Source organism: Rana temporaria, chromosome 4, assembly GCF_905171775.1.
Source record: "Rana temporaria chromosome 4, aRanTem1.1, whole genome shotgun sequence".
NCBI classification, from domain to species: domain Eukaryota; kingdom Metazoa; phylum Chordata; class Amphibia; order Anura; family Ranidae; genus Rana; species Rana temporaria.
In genome coordinates this window covers 341,886,681-341,914,511 of record NC_053492.1, presented here as the reverse complement: position 1 = coordinate 341,914,511, position 27,831 = coordinate 341,886,681, and the positions used below count along the sequence as shown (strand labels likewise).

The 27,831-nt window shown below is 45.2% G+C and overlaps 1 protein-coding gene across 2 annotated transcripts in view; it reads right to left on the bottom strand.

Moving 5' to 3' along the window:
* Nucleotides 1–27,831, bottom strand: part of LOC120937509 (interferon-induced, double-stranded RNA-activated protein kinase-like) — a 349,209-nt gene that overhangs the window by 213,778 nt on the left and 107,600 nt on the right. For both annotated transcript variants that reach the window (XM_040350786.1, XM_040350787.1), the window contains exons 11-12: nucleotides 15,482–15,608; nucleotides 3,298–3,401 (exon numbers count right to left, since the gene is read on the bottom strand). In XM_040350786.1, the coding sequence (XP_040206720.1) occupies nucleotides 3,298–3,401; nucleotides 15,482–15,608 (231 nt within the window). The remainder of the gene's footprint in view (nucleotides 1–3,297; nucleotides 3,402–15,481; nucleotides 15,609–27,831) is intronic.

The following is a 27,831-nucleotide window of genomic DNA, read 5'->3' as shown; positions in this document are numbered from 1 at the left end:
CCCGATGGCCCCAAGGCTCCCTGTGGGGAAAGCAGCGGCATAGCTTTGTCCGAGACCTCAGACTCTCTGGGGGAATCCCCACCTCTTGTACCCTCTGACCCGGATGCCATGGTACAATACCGAGGTACACCTGCTACCTATTGGTATTTGGAACTATAAAAGTTAATTGCCCAAACACCTGTTTGGGGGATAAAAAATGCTTCCTCTCCCCTAGATGACTTTTATTTTTATTTTTTTCAATCTTTTTTTTTTTTTTTTTTTTTTCGTTTTTGTTTCAAATCCAGGAAAGAAAAAGCATTCTGTCCCCCTGAGTAGTATTGCAAAGAAAAACTATGAGATGGAAAAGAAACAGCCTATTTCTAGGCTTGAAAACAGTCTTCTGAAGACTGCAATATCCTTTCTGGCCACTGTGTGTCCTCGGCGCCCCGTGCTGCCGCTCTGGTCTTTCCTCCCCAGTTCCAATATATAGAATGAGCTGTTTGGAACGAAAAAGGAAGGCCGCCCCTTCCTTAAACCACTGACCCGCCCTTCCCCCCTCAGCTAAACGGCGCGAATTGCGCCTATAACACGTGAACGCGCGCGCGCGCGTCCTCCGATAGGGGGGGGTAGGGGGGAAGGGAGCCTCTCTGCTCCAGCCTGGAACCACGAGGAGGTCAGCGTTTTGCCTGCTTGCAGGCTCTGAGGAGGAAGACTGATGGAGCATCGCCTGGAGGCTTGCAGGTAAGCACAGCTCTCTGACACACACACATACACTTTATATCACACAGGCCCCACTCAATGCTTTTCCAACACTACAAGGGAGGTCACTTCTTATGGGGAATAATACACATAGAGCCATCCTATCATTAAGATATGTGACTAGTTTGCCAGATGCAGCGCATAACTTTAGGCATGTCCCCTGTGACCCCCCAGAAAAAACCTGCTAAGAACCAAGTTCCGCAAGTTTTCCCCTCACTTACCTGCTCCATGCCGCAGGACTTTGCCAAGCAAGAGGCCCAATCTTCCCCCATCTCCCTGGGGATGTCTAGACCTTCAGGCCCTGGGTTCCTATGAAGGATCCACTGTCCTGGGCCCATATAGCACTCTGGCAACAGAAACATTAGGCACCCAAAGGTTTCTAAGTTCTGGGCCCAGGGTCCAGCTCTCTAAAAAGAAAAGCATTATGGGCTATACCCCAAGGGTTTGGGGTCCGGTTACTGACCACTTTAGCGCTGAGGCCTTTGGACAGAACCGGTAGCTCACCTAATCCCAAGGATGCGGAGGCAAGCTAAACCATGACCAACACCTAAGACACTGGCGTAAAAACTGAGGTACTCCTCCTATGGGAGGGGGTTATATAGGGAGGGGCATTTCCTGTTTGAGATTGCCAGTGTCAACACCTGAAGGTACTCCATATAACCCATATAGTAATGAATATGCCGCTCTGTGTCCCGTGATGTACGATAAAGAAATATATTTTTTTTTTAAAAAGGGGGTTGCCATATATATATATATATATATATATATATATATATATATATATATATATATATATATATATATATATATATAAAAATTAAAATAAACATTTATGAAAAAAAAGGGGGGTTGCCATCTGGGGACCTCAGGGCCCTTTAATAAAAAATAAAAAAATATATATATATAAACAAAAATAAAAAAATAAACATTTATATAAAAAAAAGGGGGGATTTGCCACACATGGGGCCCTGGGGACCTCTGAGCCCTTTAATAATATATATATATATATATATATATATATATATATATATATATAAATATATAAAGACAAAAAAATATATAAAGACAAAAAAATATATATATAAAAAAAATATAATTTTTTTTATAAAAAAAGGGGGGTTGCCATCCGGGGCCCTATAAAAAATATATAAAGACAAAAAAAAAATATATATATATATATATATAAAAAATATATATATATATAAAAAGAATATATAATTTTTTTTATAAAAAAGGGGGGTTGCCACCCGGGGGCCCTGGGGACCTCTGGGCCCTTTAATAATAATAATAATAATATTATATATATATATGGGGACCTCCGGACCTCTAAAAAAAAAAAAATGTCCCTTTATTAAAAAATAAAATAAAAATATATAAATAAAATATTTTTTTTATAAAAAATAAATAAAAAAAGGGGGGTTGCCATCCCTGGGGACCTCCGGACCTCTAAAAAAAAAATTGGCCCCTAAAAAAAAAAAAAAAAAAAATTTTTTTTTTTTTTAAAGGGGGTTGCCATCCGGGCCCCTGGGGACCTCCGGGCCCCTTACAGGTGTAATGCCTGTACCCCCCTGATGGCGGCCCTGATCTTTAGGGTAGGGATGTCATAGGAATGGACCATGGCCCCTGACCTGTATAGCCATGTTCCAAGGTGAGCGTCAAAAGCAGATGTCCACTGCTGTGCGGTCTGAGTACAGTTCCCAAGATTTGCATCAAGAGAAGTAGATCCAGAAACTAGTTAGCTAGTGATAATCAGTCAGGTTTTGAAACAAGAAGGAAAAAAAATGGACGAAAATTAAAAAACAATTCTTCTCCAGCAGGAGAAAAGGTGCATTATATAAGGACAGAGTGATTGCAAAGTGTTTGGCAGTGTTCAATCACCTGAAGGTAGTGACATAATTTATAGTCTAAAGCCTCATACACAGGGGCCAAATGTCATTAGAAAACGTCCGGTTAAGAAAAAAAAAAATTTGCCCGCCTTCTGTTGGACGTGCATGCTGGAAAACCAGCAGCCGTCAGATTCCCTAGCAGTGCTCTTAGCCAATGTCAGAGAGCACTGGAGTGTTCTGGTGGGGGGTGTTGTGTCAAAACACAACAGCTCAGCGGGGACAAACACTGAACTAACCTTGCATGGTTGGTTAGAGCAGATCCAACTAGAGCTGTCAGGTTTTTTTCATGCAACCCGGGTTAAAAATAAATTCCTGTATCCAGTACTGTACGATCAAGATAAGAAATTAGCTTCTTTCAGAAGAGAGCCAACATAATTTATTCTAGGACACTAGCAAACAAACTAAGGCATGTTGGAAAGGAGGGGTTATACTGAGCTGTACTAACAGCTCTTGTTTGCCAGTGTACGAGTTAAAGGCAGCACCATAACCCTTATGTACCCAAATGCTTCTCCTTTGTCCTGTATGATTAAGGAAAAAAAATTACATCAACATAATTATTAAAAAAAAAAAAAATACAGAGCAATACCCTTTTTTGATATAGATGTACACTTCTATTTATACATACTGTATACTTTGTGTTACTGTGCTTTTTTCATCTGTTTTGGCAACTTACTGGGGCTGATGTGAAGGTCCACCAAGGTGCGTGTCCACAAAGTTCAAGATTATTTTTTTCTTCTGGCAGATTTCATGAAGTGCAGCATTGTAGTCTCGTTGATGCTTTAAAAATGAAAAATACAAATAAATTGTCTGCCTCTAAAAAGAAAAAAAAATGCATTTTTGACTCACATAATAATTTTCTTGAAGCACATTGGGGGACACAGGATGAAGTCATTAAGGTACATTGGGTTATGCTGCTGCCTTCTAGAGGTTGAACACCAAAAAACAAAGCTGCAAGGACAACACAATACCCCTCACACTCCTAGCATGCCTCAGTTTATAAAAAGCAAAAGTAGGAATCAACCTTAAGAACAGAAGGGAGGGACCAGTGTCTTCTAATGTATTCCAAGAGAAACACTACACATTAAATCAAATATTTATCAATAATAATATTTTCTTAAACCACACATTATGGGACACAGGACAAAGTAATTCAGGTACATTGTAATGATTAAAAGCAGTTCAGCCAAGGTGTAGTTAACACAACAAAAGGCCAATAGCCCACAAAACCAACAGGTAAACAGGGGTGGCTTTTAACAGCCTGCAGGGGTACCTGAAGAACCTTACAACCGAAGCTGTCATCAGCGGAGGTAGAAAAAACCTGATCAAATTTAATCAATGTGTGAACAGGAGACCAGATGGCAGCCTAGCAAATCTGGGAAACAGACATCGAACACTGAAAAGCCCAAGATGCTCCAACTAATCCTGTGCAGTGCATTTGACAAGGAAAGGCAGAACCTTGCCCTTGCGGTCACAGGTTTAAATGAGGAATTAGCAAATCTACCTGGCAATAGTGGGAAGTGAAGTAGGTTTCTTCTACGGGGGCCTTGAGAAATTACAAAGAGTCAGACTGTTGAAAGGGAGCTGTAGTTGTGAGTTAAAGTGGAGTTCCACCCAAAAATGGAACTTCCACTTTTTGGAACCTTCCCCCCCATCCGGTGTCACATTTGGCACCTTTCAGGGGGAGGGGTGGAGCAGATACCTGTCTAAAGCCACGTACACGAGACCATTTTTCACGATGAGAAAAATGCATTTTTTTTAATTGGTCATTAAAAACGATTGTGTACGCTCCAGAGCATTTTTCGCGACGAGAAAAATGGTCGTTAAAAATTTAGAACCTGCTCTATTTTTTCTCGTCATTTTTCACATCGTGAAAAACGGTCGTGTGTATGCTTTAATGACGAGAAAAAAAAGGCGCAAGCTCAGAAGCAAGTTATGAGACGGGAGCACGCATTCTGGTAAAACTAGCGTTTGTAATGGAGATGGCACATTCGTCACACTGTAACAGACTGAAAAGCGCAAATCATCTCTCACCAAACTTTTACTAACACGCGGTAACACGAAAACTGCAAAAGCAGCCCAAAGGGTGGCGCCATTCGAATGGAACTTCCCCTATATAGTACCGTTGTACGTGTTGTACATCACCGCGCTTTGCTCAAGCATTTTTTTCACGATCGTGTGTATGCAAGGCAGGCTTGAGAGGAATCGCGTCAAGAAAAACGTGGTTTTTTCCATGACATTAAAAACGGTCATGTGTACGCGGCATAATACAGGTATTTTCTCCCACTTCCTGGCATAGATCACCTCTGTGATCTACGCCACTTCTGGTGCCTACTCTGTACCCCCCCCCCCCCCGTCTGGGAGACACACAGCTCCCAGAACATAGCGGGGACCAGTGAAGACGCGCAGCGCGGCTCGCACATGCGCAGTAGGGAAACGGGAAGTGAAGCCGCAATGCTTCATTTCCTGATTCCCTTACCGAGGATGGCGGCGGGGGCAGCCGAGAGCCAAGCGATTGCTCGGCTTCAGGATCGGGGGCACCATGGACAGGTAAGTGTCCATTTATTAAAAGTCAGCAGCTGCTGTATTGGTAGCTGCTGGCTTTTAATAAAAACATTTTAAGTGGGACCTCCGCTTTAAACAGCACACACCAGATACTAACAATAAAGAGAAATTGGAGTAAGACAGCAAGATGTACAATGTACTGGTTAAGTTGAAAGGAAGAAATCACTTTGTGAAGAAAAGAAGCCTTGGGCCACAAAATAACCTAGTCTACATGTAGGACAAAAAAGGGTCCTTTATTAGTTAAAGGATCTGATGAGGAAATTTTATATTTCCGTATTGAAGTTGTTTCACAATATCTGATGAAGCCTTTAAAGTCTGATTACCTTAGCTGACTTCTTACCAAAGGAATGTCATTACAAACTGATCATGTTGGCCACTTCCCTACATAAAAGTTTTGTATATAGCACAGCTTAAAAACTATATAATATTCAGTTTTTCCTAAAAGCTACTATCTTGCAAGCCTCTGATCTGATCATTTATGCCATGCCGTGCATGGCAGAAAAGGCATCTATAGCTAAGTATTCTTATTATAGTTTCTTATATTCTTAAATTTTCTGACTGAATTTTGAATGACCTTGCAAATGATAAAGGTTCAGCAGTGAAGGAAAATTCAGATTTCCCTGAGCTCCAGAATACTGATCAGGAGAAAAGCTATACAGTACAAACATGGGAGGGAAGAGTTTGAACTTTATCCATAGAAAGAAAAACTTGGACAGGGATGTACCTAGGGCCAGATACTCTAGGTCACAGGTGTCAAACACAAGGCCCGTGGGCCGAATCCGGCCCTCCAGGCCATTTCATGTGGCACTCGCACCTCTCCTGCAGCTGCGGGAGAGCTCCAGCCCTCCTCTGGTCCTACTCCAGACCCCTACTTTCTGCTTTCAAGCAATGCATCCAGCTTCTTTCCAGCAGCAGCATAAAGGGGGTGCACTGTTATGTAAGGAAGAGTGGGGGACTCAACTTCTGATGGTGGTGGGGCTCTTGACATCTAATGTAAAGGGGAGGGGATGGCTGGTGGACATCTAATCTAATCTTACAAATATAAACTGCAATCATAATGCCACTTTTTCCTCCTTCTGAAAGCAGCAGCATAACCCAATATACCCTAATACTTCATCCTGTAACCATAAATGTACAATGTAAATAATATTTGGTATTATTCAAAGAAGCAAATAACTATGTCAAGTACAGTACCATATAGCATAATTATAGTTCACATATTTCATAGCAGAAAAATAAACTCTATACCTACTCATGTTACCGCACGTGCAAGCAGATACTACTAAAAAGTTAAGAAAATAGGATTTTATGCTCACTGTAAAATCTCTTTCTCTGAGTTCATGGACGGACACAGCCTTAATCTTGACTTAGTGGGTATTAGCCTTCCTTTAGGAGTTGATTAGGCAGAAACATATATAAAAGGTTAACTTATCATACACCTTATAGCCCCGCTCACGGGGCGGGCCCTCTGGGTATAACCCCTCTCTCTGCATCTCGCAAATCAGTTCGTCAAAAAGTAGTACAAACATAAAAAGGAGGGGAGGGTGCTGTGTCCGTCCATGAACTCAGAGAAAGAGATTTTACGGTGAGCATAAAATCCTATTTTCTCTTTCGTTCATGGACGGACACAGCCTTAAGCCTCGTACACTCGATCAGTCCATCCGATGAGAACGTTCCGAAGGACCGTTCTCATCGGTTAACCGATGAAGCCGACTGATGGTCCTTCGGGCATACACACCATTGGTTAATTAACCGATCGTGTTAGAATGCGGTGACGTAAAACACAACAACATGCTGAAAAAAACAAAGTTCAATGCTTCCAAGCATGCGTCGACTTGATTCTGAGCATGCATGGATTTTTAACCGATGGTTGTGCGTACTAACGATCGGTTTTGACCTATCGGTTAGGCATCCATCGGATAAATTTTAAAGCAAGTTCTCATTTTTTTGACCGAAGGTTAAATAACCTATGGGGCCTACACACGATCGGTTTGGACTGATGAAAACGGTCCTTCAGACCGTTGTCCTCTGGCGATCCTATCGTATGTACGAGGCCTTAATCTTGACTTAGTGGGACGTCCCAAAGCAGTGTCAAAAAATGAGGGGTGGGAACAGCTAAAAATCAAACTTCACCCCAAAACAGAGCTCCTCCACTGAGGAGTTGCAACTCTAAACAGCCATCTGCAAAACTTTGAGGCCGAAAGAAGCATCCGAAGATGCACTCACATCAACCTTATAGAATTTGGTGAAAGTGTGAGCGGACGACCAAGTCGCCGCCTTACATACCTGGGAAACAGACGCTTGATGTCAGAAAGCCCAGGAGGCACCTATTGCCCTGGTCGAATGCGCCGTGAGAGGAAAGGGGGGCGCCCGACCCCTTATGGCGTAAGCCTGAATTACTGTCTATCGGATCCACCTAGAGATGGTGGCCGATGAGACCGCTAGGCCCTTCTTGGGCCCAGCCACTGAAAAAAACAGTGAGTCTGACCTCCGGAACGGAGCAGTGGCAGCTAAATATACTCTCAGGGCTCGGAAAACGTCCAAGGAATGCAACACCGTCTCCCTAGGGTGCGACGGGTTAGGACACAAGGATGGAAGTACAATGTCCTCATTGAGATGGAAGGCCGAGATGACATAGGTAGAAAAGATGGCTGCGGACGCAGCACCACCTTATCCTTGTGGAAGATTAGGTAGGGAGCCCTACATGATAAGGCGGCCAGCTCAGAGACTCGTCTAACTGACGTGACCGCCACCAAAAATGCCACCTTCTGAGAAAGTGTCAATAAGAGAATCTCCCTAATTTCTTCAAACGGTGCCTTCTGAAGCACCGAGAGAACCAGGTTTAGGTCCCACGGAGGTAGTGGAGGATGGACCGGAGGGGCCACATGCCGAACCCCTTGTACAAAAGTTCTCACCAGAGAGTGAGTCGCCAGGGGTCGCTGAAATAAAACAGCCAGGGCAGATATCTTCCCCTTAATCGTTCTTAAGGCAAGCTTTTGATCCACCCCGCGCTGTAAGAACAGCAGTATCCTGGACACAAAATAAGTTTGCGGATTCCACTTCATTTCTTTGAAAAGTGCTAAGTAAGCTCTCCAAGTGCGATAATAAATCCTTCTAGAGCACTGATATGCAATTAGCGGACCTCCAGCTGTTGCAAAACTACAAGTCCCATGAGGCATAGCAAGACTCTGACAGCCACAAACATGACACCCAGAGGCAGAGGCATGATGGGACTTGTAGTTTTGCAACAGCTGGAGGTCCGCTAATTGCATATCCCTGTTCTAGAGGATAACTTCCTAGCCCTTCTCATGGTAGAAATTACCGAATCCGATAGGCCCCGGTCTCTTAGTAGCCATGCCGTTAAAGCCAGCGACTGTAAAGTAGGATGCAGTATGGGACCTTGTGACAACAGGTCCTTTCTCTGCGGTAGACGCCAAGGAACGTATGCTACTAGCCGCACTAGACTGGCGTACCAAGGGCGCCGAGGCCAATCCAATGCAATTAGGATCATTGGAATCCCTTCTGCCTCTACTCTGCGAAGTAGAAGAGGCAGGAGCTTTAGAGGAGGGAAGGCATAGATTAGCCGATACTGACTCCACGGCGCCACTAACGCATCTGTGGCGTCTGTCCATGGGTCCATCGACCTGGCCACAAACCTCAATACCTTCCGATTGAGTCGAGACGCTAGGAGATCTACGTCTGGCGTGCCCCATCTCTGGCAAAGGAGCTGAAACACCTCCGGGTGCAGAGACCATTCTCCTTGGTCCAATGACTGGCGACTCAGGTGGTCCGCCTGCCAGTTTTCCACACCCGGAATGTATATGGCCGACAGTGCTGGTATGCTCCTTTCTGCCCACCTTAGAATGTGCGCGGCTTTTGACGCTGCAGACGAGCTTCTTGTTCCTCCTTGATGGTTGACATATGCCACCGCCGTGGAGTTGTCCGACTGGATTCTGACTGGACGCCCCTGTAGTCTCTGAGACCATGCGGCGAGGCACAGCCTGATCGCCCAAAGTTCCAGGACATTGATCGGCAGGTGGGAATCCTCCGGGAACCAGTGACCCTGGGCAGACTGGACCCCCCCACCCGATAAGGCTGGCGTCCATCGTGATGACTGCCAGTGATAAGGAAGGAATGACTTCCCGGACAGAAGTGCCGGTGAGGTCAGCCACCAAACCAGGGAGGCCCTGACCAGGTGGCTCACCCGGATCTGGTAATCCAGAGATGATGGGCACTTGTCCCACCCGGACAAAATTTCCTTCTGTAATACTCGCATGTGAGATTGCGCATATAGTACCGCCTCGAAGGAGGCCACCATGAGGCCCAGGACTCGCATGCAGAAAGGGAGTGACGACCATTTCTGGGACGTCAACTGCAGCACCGCAGTCCGAAGGGTCTGCAATTTTTCCACAGGGAAGAACACCCTTGCCTCTGAGGAGTCTAGGATCAATCCCAGATACACTAGGCGTTGAGTTAGTATCATTACTGATTTCTGAATGTTCAGAAGCCACCCAAAATGTCTGAGGGTCTGACATGTTATAGACACGCTCTCCTCTAATTCTGAGGCTGAAGGAGCCCTCAGAAGCAGGTTGTCCAAGTAGCCCACGATAACGATGCTACGTTGTCTTAGGGAGAGAATTGGGGCAAGCACCTTGGTGAAGAACCTTGGTGCCGATGCCAGGCCAAAGGGGAGAGCCACAAACTGATAGTGGTCTTCCGACCGCAAAGCGCAGAAGTTTCTGATGCTTTGTGCAAATGGGGACATGTAGATAGGCATCCCTGATGTCCAAGGATGCCAGAAAGTCCCCCCGCTGGAGGGTAGTAACGACAGAGCAGATTGATGCCATCCGGAATCCTTGTACCTTCACAAAGCAATTGAGGGCCCTGAGGTCCAGGATAGGAAGAACGCCCTCCTTCTTTGGTATTTATTTATCACAGATAAATAAATATAAGAAGGCACAGAGGAAACATAATAAATATCACAAGTATATAACACTAGGAATACACATATATTAATACATTCTTTATAGTCACAAACGCCTTTTCGCATTCTCCCCCCACCCCCATTTTTTTTTGGGGGGGGGGGGACTGGAAACCACCATATAGTAAAGGAAGGTAGTCTCGAGCTGCCTTTTAAGTATCAAGACATGTTAAATGTTATATGTAAAGAAAAATGTAATAAAGAAGAGATTAAACAAAAAAAAAAACCCTGAAACCTATCCTGTACTGGGACAGGAATAACCACCCCACGTTCCAGCAGGTCTTGAACTGCCCCATCTAGGGCTTCCCGACGAGCCGGTAGTAGCTGGAGGTTGGAGGGAAAAAATCTGTTAAGTGGGCAAGATAGGAGCTCTATCTTGTACCCTGATGAGACTACCTCGCAAACCCACCGGTCGGGAACCCGAAATATCCACCGGGTCGCACTGCGGTGATAAGGTCACTCACCAGAGCCTTCTCATGAGCTGACCTGGGTCCAGAGTCATCCTCACTGTCTGGCCGCTCTAGGTCTGCACCGTCAGATACTTCAGAGTCAGGGTCCTGAGTGGTAGCTAGACCTGGCTCAGTATCTGAGTTGTCCCCAGAAGATGGCGGGGGGAGGGGGCGCTTTCTAGCCCCCGTTCTTCCACGCGCTGATTGCACCTTGACAATGAAGGCGTCTACGATTGCCGACATAGCGCCCACCGATATATCGGGTACAGGGGCATTAATTGCCAGCTCAGGTGTTTCAGGGAAAGAAACGTCTGTTTCTGACGCCATGTTGCCCACACACTTGACACAGGGATTCCAAGCAAGGTGGACAACCCACCCTCCTAACTGAAGCAGAGATGAGAGGTACCCCCCCAGAGGACTCACCACCCTGGAACCAGCAGTGCAGTGCCATTTAGCTGAGCTGCTTCTTGTCCGCTGAATATAACTGTCAGTCTGTTGAATGGCTGCTATCTACAAGGCTGCTGTCCTTATCAGCTTGTTTGCTAGTCAGCAGCGTGTGTCTGTTCGGCTGCTGATTTATAAGATGGCTGCCGCTCAGGCGCTAGAGGTCAAGCATACTGAGGCCCCAAAAGCATGGCCGCCAGTGCTGTAATACTTGCATGGGCTACAAAAAAATGGCCGCCGAGCGGGACATTAGAGGCCCCAGTTTCATGGGGAAATGCTGCCGGAGGATAGCCGTTCTAATTGCCCTTCTTGGGGCGCACCGCGCAGGTCACCGAGCAGCCGGGAGCTGCGGTAAAGCCCCCCTTGGACGCCGTGAGAGCAACACCTCCAGCGCTGGGCGGCTACAAGAAAATGGCCGCCGTAGTGCAAATAGACCCCAGAAGTATTGCCGCCGAGCTCTGAGTAGAGGCCAACAGTGGCTACAAGAAAATGGCCACCAGGTATACAAACAATCCAGCATGGTCACAGAACAAACAGACACACAGCAGCAGAATCTCTTATGCAGCTCTCTACATTGAAAGAGGGAAGCAGCAGCTGACACAAGTAAGCAATATCTATGCACTTATACTTTATATTGGTTCTTAGGTGGAGCTCCCTAGGGCAACCTCCACCTAAGCAGTCTAGGGAGGAGGGAAGGGGAAGGAGGGGAGAAGGGAAATATAGAGCCCTTTACTCACCTCTCCAGGGATGCCCAGCTCTGTTTTCTTGCCGAAGCAAGGTAGTAGTATTTACGCTCCTGTGGTTTTATGATGGAGCATCCTGGACAGTGCATCTTCTGCATGGTAACGGAGATGACTGTCGGCCAGGCTACTGCGACTCGGCCCTATAGACCGGTCTTTATGCAAGCCCTGGAGCGTATAGCTCACCGGCCACCCATAGAGCGACGGGCATGTCGTGGACGACACAGCGCGCAGCTACGGTCGGCACACGCTCGATGGCCGAAACTGGGAAGAACACAAGGATCTAGGATCCAGCCTATCACCCAGTCGGCAGTTGATCGAAGATCGCAGGAAAAAAAAATCCAGAATCTTGAACTAACAGCCTTCAAGCCATGGGCCTGAAGGGAGCCATGTCTTCTCCTGAAACTAGGCAGAAAAAAACTGATCTGCGAGATGCAGAGAGAGGGGTTATACCCAGAGGGCCTGCCCCGTGGGCAGGGCTATAGGGTGTATGATAAGTTAACCTTTTATATTCGTTTCTGCCTAGTCAACTCCTAAAGAAGGCTAATACCCACTAAGTCAAGATTAAGGCTGTGTCTGTTCATGAACGAAAGAGAAATAAACTTACTGTTTTGAGGCTATTGCTATATACAGTACATGTATGCCAAGTTGTCAAGTTTAAATATGCTCTAGTCAAAATCACAGATCTTTGGTGGCTCTTCAGCTCCATGGGATGAGAAAAATATACATTAACTAAAACAAAAAGGTATTCCAACATTTTTATGCAATTTGGTTTAAAATCAATTTTTACTGAGAATCTGAAATAAACGCAATGCGTTTCAGACAGCACATCCTTTTTAAAGCAAAACAGTGCTTTTAAAAACACCAGCATTGTGGGCTTGTTTACACATGCAAGGCCCTCAGAAAAGCAGTCCAGATTTGGATTGCTCTTTAGAGGTAATTTGACAGGGAGTTAGAAGGCATTATATTACCACCTCACTGCATTTTTTAATCCCTTAAACCCAGCACAAGTGTGCCACAACCACATGTGCTCCCAGTTGAATGGTTCACCCCTGCAATAGCAAGGATAGTTTTTGCCAGGCAGCCTAAGGGGGAGCAGTTGACCTCACATTAATGATCCAGTGGCAACCAGTTTAAAAACCTAGCATACAACAGCTGGAAACATAGTAATCACTCACTGACATTTACCTTAAAGCAACTCTGTCACTAAAAATTAAGTATTAAAGTATTCCATGTAAAAATAAAATAATAACTCTTGATACCTGTGCTGCTCAATGCTCCTCAGATGATGAAAAAAAAAAAAAAATCGGTGGTAGAGGAAAACCTAAAGGGCTTGTTTACAGCACGTACTATACTGTACACCTGTGCAGGATGGTGTTTATTCACACAGGGATGCACAGGTGTCCTGTGCATCCCCTTGCAGGCACAGTCCCATTTCTGTCAATTGTGACACAGCCGCCGTGTCCCAACATGACATCCATGTGGGTGAGGGTGCAAGTTCTGGGACATGCACATGCCCCACACAGATGTCATATAGGCTGAGTCCGTGCAGCCACTGTGTCCAAATTGACATCAGTGAGACTGCCTGCATAGGGATGCACAGAACACCTGTGCATCCCTATGCAGGTAAGCACGGCCTCGCATGGGCATACGGTAAAGTACATCCTGTGTTGACGAAGCCTTGCTTTCTTCTTTACTGAGAATATTTTAATTAACACCATTTCTTTTTAGCACCAGTGTCACTTTAACCTGTTAAATCCTGAACAAGGTCACCTCCATCCGTAGATACTATAAGGTACTATAATTTTAAACTGGAATACATATTGACCAAGTGTTATACCACCTGTATAGGAAATCCAGAATCGTGTCCAATTCCTATTGTATGGGCATAATAATTTTCATTTATCCACGCAGGTAAAGGATGATCCAGGGTCTGACATCTGTGCCTAACTGCAGGTAGCCACTGTGCGTGCAGATACGTACATGCAAACAGTCATAGAATCCACTGTATGGCATCAATCACCCGTGTAAATGTAACCTTAGTATATAAATATTTTATGCTTTTATACGCTCTGTGCTATCATAAAAAAAAAAAAGCTTGTCATTTTAAAATGCATTGCACAGGGTATTTGGTTTAAAGTCCCAATAAAGATTGATTTTATACCAACATTGATACAGAGAGCTGGCTATTTTTTTCATCTGTGAAGGGAAATTGGAGTAGAAACTTGTGAGTTGTGTGATACATTAATGTTAACTGTGTGACGTTTCCTCCATTAAATATTTTTTTGTTTACAAACTTTTTTATTAAAAGGATAACAAAAAATGTGGTACAGAAATAAGAGCATCGCGTATCAAATAGACAAAACTTGAGTGGGACATAGTTAAGAAGGTAGCATAAAATTACACAATCAAGATATACATGTGAGTGCAATGGGGAGAATGGTACAGACCATCTTCAAAGTGAAGCTGCTGATAATACAATAATTTGCAAGTAAAACAAAAAGAAAGAGCATCAGAGAACTGACAAATAGTCGGTACTAAATACCAGGAATAATTCAAGAAAAAATATTACAGTTATCAAAGGGTTCTGCTTTTTGTCATAGCGTGGTACAGTGTGTGATATATTTTTTCTACTCTACAGATTCCACTCGCAATTTAACTTGGGAGACTGGAAATTAGGAAGTTTTCCAGTGTAATGCGACTACCCATTGGATACAGACACAGATTGTATGGATCAAACTCATCTGTAAAGTGGGAACCTCTAAAATAGGGGCAAATAAAAAGCAGTACATGGGGGTAATCTGGGTACCTGCAAAGGAAGATGCAAAGGTTGTTAGTTTCCTCCAAACTGGAGTAATATGGTCACATTCCCAAAACAAATAGAGAAACGTGCCTGGTACTGGACAACCTCTAAAACATAGAGGAGATACTGTCGGAAATATAAAATGTAAATTAACTGGGGTCAGGTACCCACTAGTGAAAAGTTTATTGGCCGTTTCCCGGATGGTAAGAGACCCGACGCATTTCCTTAAGTTATCCACACATTCATCCCACTCCATGACATCAGAGTCTAAAGAACATTTAGATTCCCATTTTGACATATATAAGATTTTATCCTGGGGATTTAGGTTACAGAGATACACATATACCTCAGAGATGAGGCCTATGCCTCTATGGTTTTTAAGGCAGATCTGTTTATACAAGGTAGTGTTTGGAACATCATCTACCTTGAAGTGAGATGAGTAAAAATGTTTAATCTGAAGATAGTGAAATATTTCCTTGTTTGGAATTTGGTAGTTATTCTGTTTTACTCCATTTTAAATCTAAAAATAAATATTGGTCTGCAATGCAACAAAAAACAGCCAGCATTTTAGTAAAATACAATGACACCAAAGTGTTAATTTTACAGAATAAAAATGGTGAAGCTGAGCTAATGTTTAAAAAACAATCATGTGCAGAAGAAATCAGGAAAAGAAAACTGGAATATTGCTACTACATGATCAGATGATTGAAGTGAACTCTAATTTACCTTATTCACGAAGGTCAGTTAACAGCCCCTACTCCTTTAGTAACTCAACCCAAAATATATGTGCAGTAGAAATGACAAAATATTCTAGTTTAATAAAAAAAACAGTATCCTGTTAAAGCATTCTCTTATTCCTCTTATTGTCTTAAAAATACCTCGGATGCAGCAGTTGATTGTTGCAGTCCATTTTCAGTGGTGCTTCTATCCAAACTAGAGTAATCAGCTGTTAATTGGGCCTGTCCACTTTCACTAGTGCCTCTATCCAGACTTACATCGTTAGTGCTGTAACACAATTGTATAGAATAACATCATTAGCAGTGGACTTTCAACCTACCAGGTATAATCAATTTACAAATGTTTTTTAAAGTAGCATATGACTTAGAACAATTCTACAATGGTCAATTATTTTATTGAATAGAGTAGTAGAAGTCTAGAACCCCTGACAAACTTTTTATTTCTGCCTGCATTGATGTTCTAGATTTTCCCTCACTTCCTGTCTGGTGAGACCATCCACAGCAGGAAAGGAAGTTAGGGGAAATCTCTCTAACAGAGCTCCAGATTGCAGAAAAAACATTATAACTCATCAGGTTCTATTTCTTGCCCTCTATATCCAGAACTAGATAACAAAGTTTCTTTCTTGACATACACTTTATTGGTTAATTTGTTTGTATATACTGTGACAACTTGGGGATTGCTTAGCTCATGTGTAACACTTGCCAGTGAGTTCAGAGCATGCCAGATGTGCCTTTTCAAGGCTTTTTCTGCCCGATTTTATTAAAACAAAAAAAGTTCACAAACTAATAGTTTCCCACACATGGGGTTCCACCATCAATACGCAAAAATATTCAGCCTTTCTGGCTCTCTTTGCAGCTTTACTGTAGCTCATGTGTTGGTCCTCCAGACCATTTAACACACATCCCAGTGCTTGTACACAAACACTGTACCTCGGTCAGCTGTGTCTTTAATGCAGCTCCCTGCTGCTCTGACTCCCTCAGGCTAAGGCCTTTGTCTGTCCTGCCCTGGACAGCACAGTGCAGACATGTATCTCTCTGCCACCTTGTACTAACTTGCAGGAGGGTGGAGCCCTGAACTCTAATCCTGACTATTCCAAGAACCCAGCACACACTTGTACCATCAGTGTGCAGTTATTTTCAAAACCTGGCCCAGATTACCCTTTTCCACAATGGCATGACCTCACGCTGCCACACCCCCCCCCCCCCCCTGTTTCGCACCAGAGGGAGACACACATCACTCCCACTTTTTGGCACCTCTGTGCCTACTATCACCCACAGCGGTCCACACCTGTCTGACTTTACTTCTCTTCTTCTTAAAGGAAAACTTTTTTCTGAGCGTGCTTCCACAAAAGCACTTCTTCTTAACCTTTATTGGAATCCCAGTGGTCCTTCTACCTACCCTTCGGCCTTGGGGTCCTGCATTTCTTTTTACCACCCCCAGAACTACTCTCACAGGACTGTAAAGGGCCTACTTCTATGTCACCTGTTAGTGAGCCACCCCTCTTACCACCTGTATCAGCCTCAGCTACCTGTTTTCTTTCTCGTACAACATGGGACACAGAGCCTTAAATAATTACATAATGGGTTGTATGGTGACCAGAGGTGATTGGACACTGGCACCACCAATCAAAGACAGTTCCCCTCCATATAACCCCTCCCATCAGGGAAGTACCTTAGTTTTTTCGCCAGTGTCTAACGTGTTGGACGCAAGGAAAATGTGCTGAAGAAAGCTCTGCCTAAGAAGCCCTATGAGGGTAGAGAGCTACTCTGTGGATCCATCCAAGACGTTTAATTATATTACGCCAAAACTGGACAGTATCCGGACCTCATGGACGAGGTGTCACCTGTAATGTCTCTCTCCGGAGGACTGGGCTCTGGGGTCCAGCACTTTTGCTCTATACGCTAAAAGTCCTGGTTAGAGTCTTTTACAAGGCCCAGGGAAGAGGCCTCCTTTAAGTAGGAACCCATACCCCTGAAGATTGGCACACAGACCCCGCCGTGATGGAGGAAGATTGGTATCTGCCTGGCAGAAAACATGCGGCGGGGACAAGGTAAGTCTAGGAAAAGGACAGAAGTTTAAACTTAAAGCGGAGCTCCACCCTTTTTTTCAAGTTTATATCATTCTATTTAACACTGCCCCCTTAATTACATTTGGCATGTTTTTTTTTTTTTATTTGAAAACTCACTGTGTTCTTGCCGTGAGTTTATTACTCCCGCCGCGGCGGCAGCGCTGCTATGTATGCCTCCTGGGAGATGTTTTTCCTCGATCCCAGGAGGCTGGGCTGAAGTATCGCGGGACTTCGGCCGCAGCTGAAAAACACCTCGAGCGAGTCTGCTCACACTCCGCAGTGCACTGAAGCCATAGCTGTATCGTCCTGACTGATTTCAGCCAGGACGATAGGAAGCAGCTGTTTTTTTTTTTTGTGAGCGGGGGAGCGGGGGGGAGGGAATGTACCTGGTCACACAGACACTGGAGGAGATAGACACACACGATGCCATAGCTGAGCATCTGTGATAGAGGCAGCCTGAAAAACATCGAGCGAGTCTGCTCACACTGCACTGAAGAGGAGCCTACGATGGCATATAGAGCTGGCTGCTGTGACTCTGCGGTGCAGGGGGGGAGTGCTGCTGCTATATGCCATCGTAGGCTCCTCTTCAGTGCAGTGTGAGCAGACTCGCTCGATGTTTTTCAGGCTGCCTCTATCACAGATGCTCAGCTATGGCATCGTGTGTGTCTATCTCCTCCAGTGTCTGTGTGACCAGGTACATTCCCTCCCCCCCCCGCTCCCCCGCTCACAAAAAAAAAAAAAACAGCTGCTTCCTATCGTCCTGGCTGGAATCAGTCAGGACGATACAGGAGGAATTAACCCTTGTCTGACCGCAGGGAGACTGATGCCTTCAGAGATCCAGACACAGCATCAGTTTCACCATCCATCCCCCTTTATCCAGAGACCAGCACCAGCTCCGTCATCCATCCATGCCCTTATACACAGAGACCTGCACAGCACCAGCTCCGTCATCCATCCATGCCCTTATACACAGAGACCTGCACAGCACCAGCTCCATCATCCATGCCATTATACACAGAGACCTGCACAGCACCAGTTCCGTCATCCATGCCCTTATACACAGAGACCTGCACAGCACCAGCTCCGTCATCCATGCCCTTATACACAGAGACCTGCACAGCACCAGCTCCATCATCCATGCCCTTATACACAGAGACCTGCACAGCACCAGCTCCGTCATCCATGCCCTTATACACAGAGACCTGCCCAGCACCAGCTCCGTCATCCATGCCATTATACACAGAGACCTGCACAGCACCAGCTCCGTCATCCATGCCCTTATACACAGAGACCTGCACAGCACCAGCTCCATCATCCATGCCCTTATACACAGAGACCTGCACAGCACCAGCTCCATCATCCATGCCCTTATACACAGAGACCTGCACAGCACCAGCTCCGTCATCCATGCCATTATACACAGAGACCTGCACAGCACCAGCTCCGTCATCCATGCCCTTATACACAGAGACCTGCACAGCACCAGCTCCGTCATCCATGCCCTTATACACAGAGACCTGCACAGCACCAGCTCCATCATCCATGCCCTTATACACAGAGACCTGCACAGCACCAGCTCCGTCATCCATGCCCTTATACACAGAGACCTGCACAGCACCAGCTCCGTCATCCATGCCATTATACACAGAGACCTGCACAGCACCAGCTCCGTCATCCATGCCCTTATACACAGAGACCTGCACAGCACCAGCTCCGTCATCCATGCCCTTATACACAGAGACCTGCACAGCACCAGCTCCATCATCCATGCCCTTATACACAGAGACCTGCACAGCACCAGCTCCGTCATCCATGCCCTTATACACAGAGACCTGCACAGCACCAGCTCCGTCATCCATGCCATTATACACAGAGACCTGCACAGCACCAGCTCCGTCATCCATGCCCTTATACACAGAGACCTGCACAGCACCAGCTCCGTCATCCATGCCCTTATACACAGAGACCTGCACAGCACCAGCTCCGTCATCCATGCCCTTATACACAGAGACCTGCACAGCACCAGCTCCGTCATCCATGCCCTTATACACAGAGACCTGCACAGCACCAGCTCCGTCATCCATGCCCTTATACACAGAGACCTGCCCAGCAACACTTCATTCATTCACATTCTTACACAAGGCACCGCTGTCTTCACTCCCAACACACCATCAGTCTTGTGCGAAGCACCCCCGGTGTCTGCTGCTGCTACAGGGAAGCTGCACATCGCCCCCAAGGCTGATGGTAGGGAGAAGATGCTTGGTAAAGTTTGTGCCATCACAGGAAAATAAAAAAACCTTGCACCTCCACTGCACATTGATTCATAAAGTCTTTACGATATGATTGTGGCTGCTTAGTATTCACATAAATACTTTTAAAGTGTTGTTACATTTGACTTGATAATGTCATTTAAATGTGACAGCTTTACTTCAAAAGGATTCAAAATGTGACCGCGTCTCATCAGTAGAGTCTAAAAGCAATAATGTCCTATCAATAAAGTCAAAATGTGGCAGCATTCCATCAGAAGAGTCTAAAAGACTTGTGCAGCACTGAGCGTGTGCGAGATCTGGAAGGCTGAAATCCAGGAAGTCATACAGTCTGGCTTCATGATGCCCACACTTAAGATGGCCCCAGTCAATTTCTGTTTTATAAAGTGTCTAAATGCTGTAACAACCTAACAAAACGGACCTTAGTTTACAGACTAACTGTAGTAGAATACATTAAGCTTGTGTATTACAGGGGTTTTCATATTTAAAAAGTTTTTATTTTAAAATTTGTGGCCGGAACTCCGCTTTAATTACCTTTCCTATTTAGAGTGGGTGTCATTTTTGAAGCCGCCACTGGGGGGGAGTAAAGAGCTGAGTTATGACTCACCAAGTTCCAAAGCAGCGTCAGTCCATACGGCAAGCACACTCCTTCTGCTGCAGGCTCTGCATTGCCCTCCTCCTTCTTCCAGAGAAAGCTGGAGGATCTCTAAACACAGGAGAATGCCATGAACCGCACAGGGGTGCGGAGGTTGCCCCTAGGATGGGGGCGCGCCTTATGATGATCTCAGTGGGAGAACGGGCCTAAATAGGCACGGGGACATGCACGCTTTTAATGGCGGTCCGACAGGAAGGAACAAACCTCACATGTCTGGAGCTTCCCTGCAAGGGACACAGCAGCATTTAAGGTCACGTAAGATCTCCATGTGGTTGGCTGAGCACTCCCAAAGGATAAGACACCCACTCTGGCATGAAACTGTGTGTTATTAGTTGCATATTTATATGTAGATTGCTAAACTAGCACAGTAGTATATGCATTTGTTGGTACCTTGGCTTTGCTTAGCATTATGTCTTCCCAAAGAAGAGGCTCTGGGAAAAGGAGAAAAGCATCGCCGGCAAAAGACAGGAGGCTCTAGCCACGCCTGCTCGGTACCCTCATCTCCTGTAATACCTGAAGTATTTATACAGGATGAGCCATTACCTCCATCAGGAGTTGCAGCCTCTCCTGTGGTGCTGGTGCCTGCATATGTCACTGAAGACACTTTGGCAACAGCCCTAAACAATTTAGAAGGGAGAATCACTGCATTAATCACAAAGTCCACAGAAAGGGACAAAAAGTGAAGCAGATCTCCTCCTGTTGTGTTAGATCTCCTTACAAAAAGATCTGAGGAGGACGAGGCCCCATCAGGGGATGAGGACTCGGAGGGATCAGAACTATCAGAGGAACCTTTTTCTGCATCTCAGGTGCTAAAATTACAGGTGCTAAAATTACAGGTGCAATATTATACTGAAGCAGTGCGCTCCACATTCAGATTACCCTCTAAGGCAGGGGTCTTGAATTAAAATTCAAGGAGGTCCGGTCACTAAAATTTTCTTTGGGCCAAGCTCCGAATCTCAAGTCCCCACTTGTCCCCATCACAGTGCTTCTTTACATCATGTGTTCCCATCACAGTGCCCCTTTACATCAGGTGTCCCCATAACAGCGCTCTTTTACATCCGGTGTCCCCATCACAGTGCCCCTTTATATCAGGTGTCCCCATCACAGTGCCCCTTTATATCAGGTGTCCCCATCACAGCTCTCCTTTAAATCAGGGGTCCCCATCACAGTGCTAATTTACAGTACATCAGGTGTCCCCATCACAGTGCCCCTTTACATCAGGTTTTATGTTAAGGGACACTCCGATGGGCACATTTTATAATTAGGGGCACTCTGATGGGCACAACAAAACGTGCCCCCTAATTTATACACATACTTAGTATATTTATTACTTAGTAGTTCTATATATTAAAGGGTCACTAAAGGAAAAAAAAAATTTGCTGAAATTACTGTTTACAGGGTATAGAGACATAAAAGTTAACTGATTCCTTTTAAAAATGATTAAAAATAGATAAAAATCAATCATATAATGTACCTGCAGTTTCACTTTCGTTTTTAAACTGGTTTCATGTTTCTGTGAAGTAGAGAGAGACACAGAACAAAAACAAACAAACAAATCCAGGGCAGTGTTTTGTTTTTAAAATGAATCTGATTGGTTCTGAGGAGTTTTAGACACACAGCTTGGACCACAGTGAAAAGCTGCCATGAGATTTTTCATAAGGAGCCAGACAAGCAGGAAGTGTGGACATCAGAGCAGAATTACAGCTACTTCAAAGCAAAAACGAACAATGAGGACATGAAACCAGGACTGCAGTAAGGTAAAGGAAGCTATTTAGCTAAAAAAATATTTTCCTTTAGTGATCCTTTAAAGCGGTGGTTCCCCCTAAAACACATTTCTAACAATAGATTCGTAAGACCCGTTACACTGCGGGTAGGCTGGCTTTTTTTTTTTTTTTTTCGTACATACCGAGATCTCGGCGTCTCGTCCCTTGGCGGTGGGCGTTCCTAGTTGATTGACGTTCCTCGGACGGGCGCATACGTGACGTCACGACTTTCCGACAGAAGCCGAACGTCATTGCGCAGGCGCCGTATAGAGTCGGCTCTATACGGCACCTGCGCAGCGACGTTCGGCTTCTTTCGGAAAGTCGTGACGTCACGTATGCGCCCGTCCGAGGAACGTCAATCAACTAGGAACGCCCACTGACAAGGGACGAAACGCCGAGATGTCGGTATGTACTAAAAAAAAAAAAAAAAAGCCAGCCTACCCGCAGTGTAACGGGTCTTACGAATCTATTGTTAGAAATGTGTTTTAGGGGGAACCACCCCTTTAAGTTACACCTATTGAGCGCCCCCACCCCCACATATACCTTAACAAAATATGCCCATCAGTGTGCACATTAAAAATATACCCATCAGCGTGCCACTTAAAATAAAATTTGTCCATCAGAGTGCCCCTTAAAACAAAAAAAGGTGCCCATCAGCGTGACCTTTAACAAAATATGCCCAGCAGTGTGCACAATACATGGTTAACATATTGCCCATGTACCTTGAATGCAGGAGGGCACAAGTAAAACACTGAAGGGGCGGAATTGTCACTGGGGCCGGACTCGGACCGCGGGCCGCCATTTAGTCACGGCCGCTCTAAGGAGTTAACTGAATCACCGGTCTCCTCTTTAGGCTCATTAAAATCCCCACAGGCTGCCTGTGCTTTTCCGATTCATCCTTTATTGGAGAATATGATTTACGCAGACTGGAAAAACACAGATAAGCGTTTTGCTCCTCCTAGGAAGTGCTTTATCCTATGGAGGAGAAGTTTACCAACAAGTGGAGTCTGCCTTCTGTGGATGCAGCGATTTCTTCTGTAAACAAAAACCTAACTTGTCCGGTGGACAATGCCCAGGTATTTAAAGATCCTTCTGAAAAATAGGTTGGAATCTTTACTAAAATCATCCTTCCTCCTAGCACACGTAGTAACCCAACCAGCTGTAGCAGCGGTGGGTATGTGTCAGGTCTTAAAGGACCAGGTGAAACAGGGGATGAAAGATCTGACTGCTGAACACATCAAATTTTGGGAGAATATGCCTAGGGCCTTATGTTTTACAGTGAATCCCATTAGAGATTTTATCCAACAGGCATCCTGCCTCACGCTGCAGCTGGTGATTATGCACAGAATTCTTTGGCTAAAGCATTGGTCAGCAGAAGTGCCATGCAAGAAGCTTTTGGCCAGCTTCCCCTTACATGACGAACACCTCTTTGGGGAAGATTTGGATAAATATATCCAAAAGATATTGAGCGGTAAAACTACCCTCTTACCAGAGAAGAAGAAGAACAAGCATCCTTGTTTTAAGAGTTCTCTCTCCCCAGCTCCTGGTAGATCTAGCTCCAGCCAGTGACGACGGCATTTTCAGCCAGCCACAAAAGTTAAGGAAGACCAAGCCCAGAAAAACAAGAAGCAGTGGGGTTCAAAGGCTAACAAGCAAAACCTCTTCATGAAGGCTTCGGCAGTTTTTAGCGGCATGGCAAACAGAGATCCAGGACAGATGGGTAGTATCCACAGTGTCCCTAGGATTCAAACTGGAATTTCAAGAGATCCCATCATTTCAGCTCCAAAGCTCAAGGCTCTCCAAAGATCCCCTAAAAAGAACGTCCTTCTTCAAGGGATTGGATCACTTGCTGTCCCCAAGGGGTGATCACAGAAGTACCCCTAAAGGAGCAAGGTTCAGGTTTTTATTCAAACCTCTTTGTGATTCCAAAACCAAATGGAGATGTCAGACCCATCCTGGATCTAAGATCTCTAAATCAGTTTCTGAACATTCGCCATTTCCGAATAGAAACTATTCGATCAGTGGTCGCCTCCCTACAAGGCGGAGAATTCATGGCGTCGATAGACATCAAAGATGCATATTTACATGTGCCTATCCATCCCGCTCACTAAAGATTTTTAATGTTCGCGGTAGAACATCGCCACTTCCAGTTTGTGGCTCTGCCATTTGGGGTGGCTACCGCCCCCCGGGTATTTACAAAAGTTCTAGCCCCTCTGTTGGCAAATCTGAGGGTACAGGGCATAGTGGTAACGGCCTATTTAGACAATCTATTTGTGATAGATCAGTCAGTGGCAGGATTAGATCACGCTGTGCTTACCACAATAAAATACCTGGAACAGTTAGGATGGATTGTAAACCTACAAAAATCCACTCTACAAGCCCAAAAAAGGGTAGAGTATTTGGGCATGATCATAGACGCAGCTCAAGGCAGAGTATTCCTGCCAGAACCAAAGATCAAGTCGCTAAAGGACCTGATCCACAAGGTCAAGGCAAGGAAAAAGCCGTCTATTCGCCTTTGCATGAGGCTACTAGGGAAGATGGTGGCCTCCTTTGAGGCTGTCCCTTACGCCCAGTTTCATTCGAGACTACTTCAAGGCAGTATCTTAGCCGCCTGGAACAGGAAGATCCAAGCTCTGGATCAGGAAGATCCAAGCTCTGGCCCCACAAGTGCGCCAAAGCTTCAGTTGGTGGTTAAAAACCAAAAACTTGCGGAAGGGAAAATCCTTTCTCCCAGTCACCTGGAAGGTGGTGTCTGTGGATGCCAGCCTAAGGGGCTGGGAAACAGTCTTAAAAGAAGCTTCAGCCGACGCAGGATGACGCAGCATGCTGTACGCGAGCGTGTTGGGGAGGAGCCTGACCTTGGCGCCGATGATAATGGCGGAGAGAGCCTTGGATAGATGACGGACAAACGACCCGGCGTAGCGGTGTGTGAGACCACGGCAACGCTGGAGGACAGCCTCTGAGACCCTCCGTGAGCCCTCCAGAGACCCCAGTCTATCGGCAGGACTGTGGGAGCAATAACTGAGCATCGAATAGGAACGGGGATGAGCCATATTGGAGAGACAGAGGTCCCGCAGCATAGGACGACCGTGCCTGGATCCCCCCCCCCCAATCCCGAGCTGTGAAAGTGGAAGCACAGGGGGTGAGGTGAGCAATCTATCCTAAGAAATTTTAAAGTGCTGCCAGAAGTATTACTAGGTGGTAATCTGTGAACTGTATCAGGATGAACTATTCTGAGTTGCAAGCAAAAGAAAAAAAAACACCAGAGCATTAAAGGGCAAGGCAACTGTTCAGTGTGCAGCGGATTGTCAACTAATGCAGACTGTTTTGAGGCCTGTTTTTCTCAGGTTGAATAGTGTATTATACACTGGTGCGGATAGCAGCAAGGAAATTAAATATAAAGTACAAGCTGAATGACCACAGGAATGACCACATGAGAGCCTGCATGTATGTGAGAACTGCCATTTGCTATTGGTCACCATAGACCAGGATACTGCACTTCTGGTAGCAGGGACTGCCTAAACTGAGGTGCCATAAGCCTTTAAACGTGGTGTACAAAGAGGTGTCTTCATAGGTTGCTATATCGCATAAATTCAGGATCAGTAAAACCCATAAGACAAGCACAGTTTGAGTGTATCTCTATGAGGAGCATGAAGCCTAGGCTTTAAAAAGAAAAAGCGCTTTAAAGAGAACCTGGTGTGGGATGCGCATGCGCGGGCATATGTACACAGGGAATAGATGGTACACTTGTATGCACTTGTACGGCCTGTTAAATAAAATAAAAATTGCAAAGGATCTGAAATAGTACAAAACAAAGAGACTGGGGTATAAAAAGTAACAGGGGCCATGAAGGGGCAGAACGGGAAACAAATTTGAAGATAACATTTTTGCTAACTCGGCTCCTGCGGGGAGACTCTGTTTTAGTTAGGTTGCGATAAAATAGACGGGATCCTCATATCACTCCCATGGAACTGGGTGGGGAATCCGAAGTCCTAGCCTTTTTCATCCTACCTGCTCCCTACTGAGCATTTCTGATAACAATTCTACTTTCATTTATTATTTCTCCGCTTTGTGCTTACTGTCCTTTATATTCTGGTATCTCCTCCACTATCCCTACTAGGATGATTACGAGATCTACAAAAACAAAGAGGCAAGGGAAAGTCTAAGGCCTCGTACACACGACCGGACATGTCCGCTGAAACTGGTCCGCCGACCAGTGTCAACGGACAGATCCGATCGTGTGTACAGGCTAGCGGACAGATTTCCAGCGGACAAATGTTTCTTAGCATGCTAAGAAACATGCCTGCTGGGAAGCTGTCCGGCGGACATGTCCGCTGGTTAGTACGTCTAACCAGCGGACAGAAATCCCGCACATGCGTCGAATTGATTCGACGCATGCGTGGAAGCATTGAACTCGCGCGATAGAGAACATCGGTGTCGTCTACGTCACCGCGTTCTCTGTCCGCGTGGATTTCGGTTTGATGGTGTGTACAACTGTGATGCATTTGCCTATATGTCTCAGTTTAATTCTCCCTGCTTGCCCTGTGTGATTCAGTCCTCGGCTAACAGGTTATTGATGTGCTAATGTCCCCTCACTATTTCTAAAGGTTAATTGATCTATTGTGTTGTGTGAAGGAGATCTGTGTTTAAGTGGCTTGTGTTAATTATTCTGATTGCTCCATTGTGGTAATTATCTCTCTATATGCGGGGTCGAGCTGTCTAGTTAATGTATTCAGTACAACTAGTAATCAGCGTCACTGATCGGCTCCGTCGTGTCTGCCTAATCATCTGTATGGAAGCCCCAGTGTGAGGGGGCGGAGATTTGTCATTGTAACAGTTTTGGAAATTACATATAAGCTCTGTGTTATAACATTAAAGTCTGTCTTGTTCTAGCAGTAAGCCTGGACTCATGTGTGGCTTAATGGGCGATCTCAGGAATATTCCTCCTAGTGGAATATTGGGTGATGTTCTTATGGAAGAAGGGAATCTTTGACGGGGATATCATACCAATACCGTCACAACAACCATCAGACCAAAATCCGGCAGCGGACATGTCCGATGAAAACGGTCCGGCGGACCATTTTCATCGGACAGTCCGTCCGTGTGTACGAGGCCTTAATACGAGTAACATACAAAATTATGTAACAAAAGAAGGCAACTCTATAAGCCCTATTCCTGGAAAATTGCAGGTAACTAAGGAAAAGAAAAGAAGAGCTGGTAAAAAAGAAGGGATAAGTGCAGGAAAAGGACAAGCACAAGGCAAACACTAAAATGAAAAATCAATTTAGCAAAGGAGAACACAGTATACAAATGCAAATACCCACAAAATCAGAAATGTTCGAAGGATTGGAAAGAAGACTTGAAATCTCCTTCAAGACTGTAATCGCAACAATGCGAGCAGATTTGGGGCACCTTCTTAAAAGGGTTGAAGATGCAGAAGATAAGAATGATAAACAAGCACTGGAAATACAAGAGTTAAAAACACAAGTTAAAAACCTACAAATCAACCCGGAGGGAAGCTTTGTATAAAATGGAAAACGAAGAAAATCAAAGCAGACACCAAAACTTAAGGATAAGGGGAATACCAGAAGAAAGAGAAGAGGAATTAAGGAAAACAATGAAGGAAATATTTAACCCCTTATTAGGTAGGGGAGTAGATCAAGAGCTTAAAATAGATCGAGTACATAGGATCAGGAAACCCCCATATCTAAATGCAGAAATATCACGGGACATTATT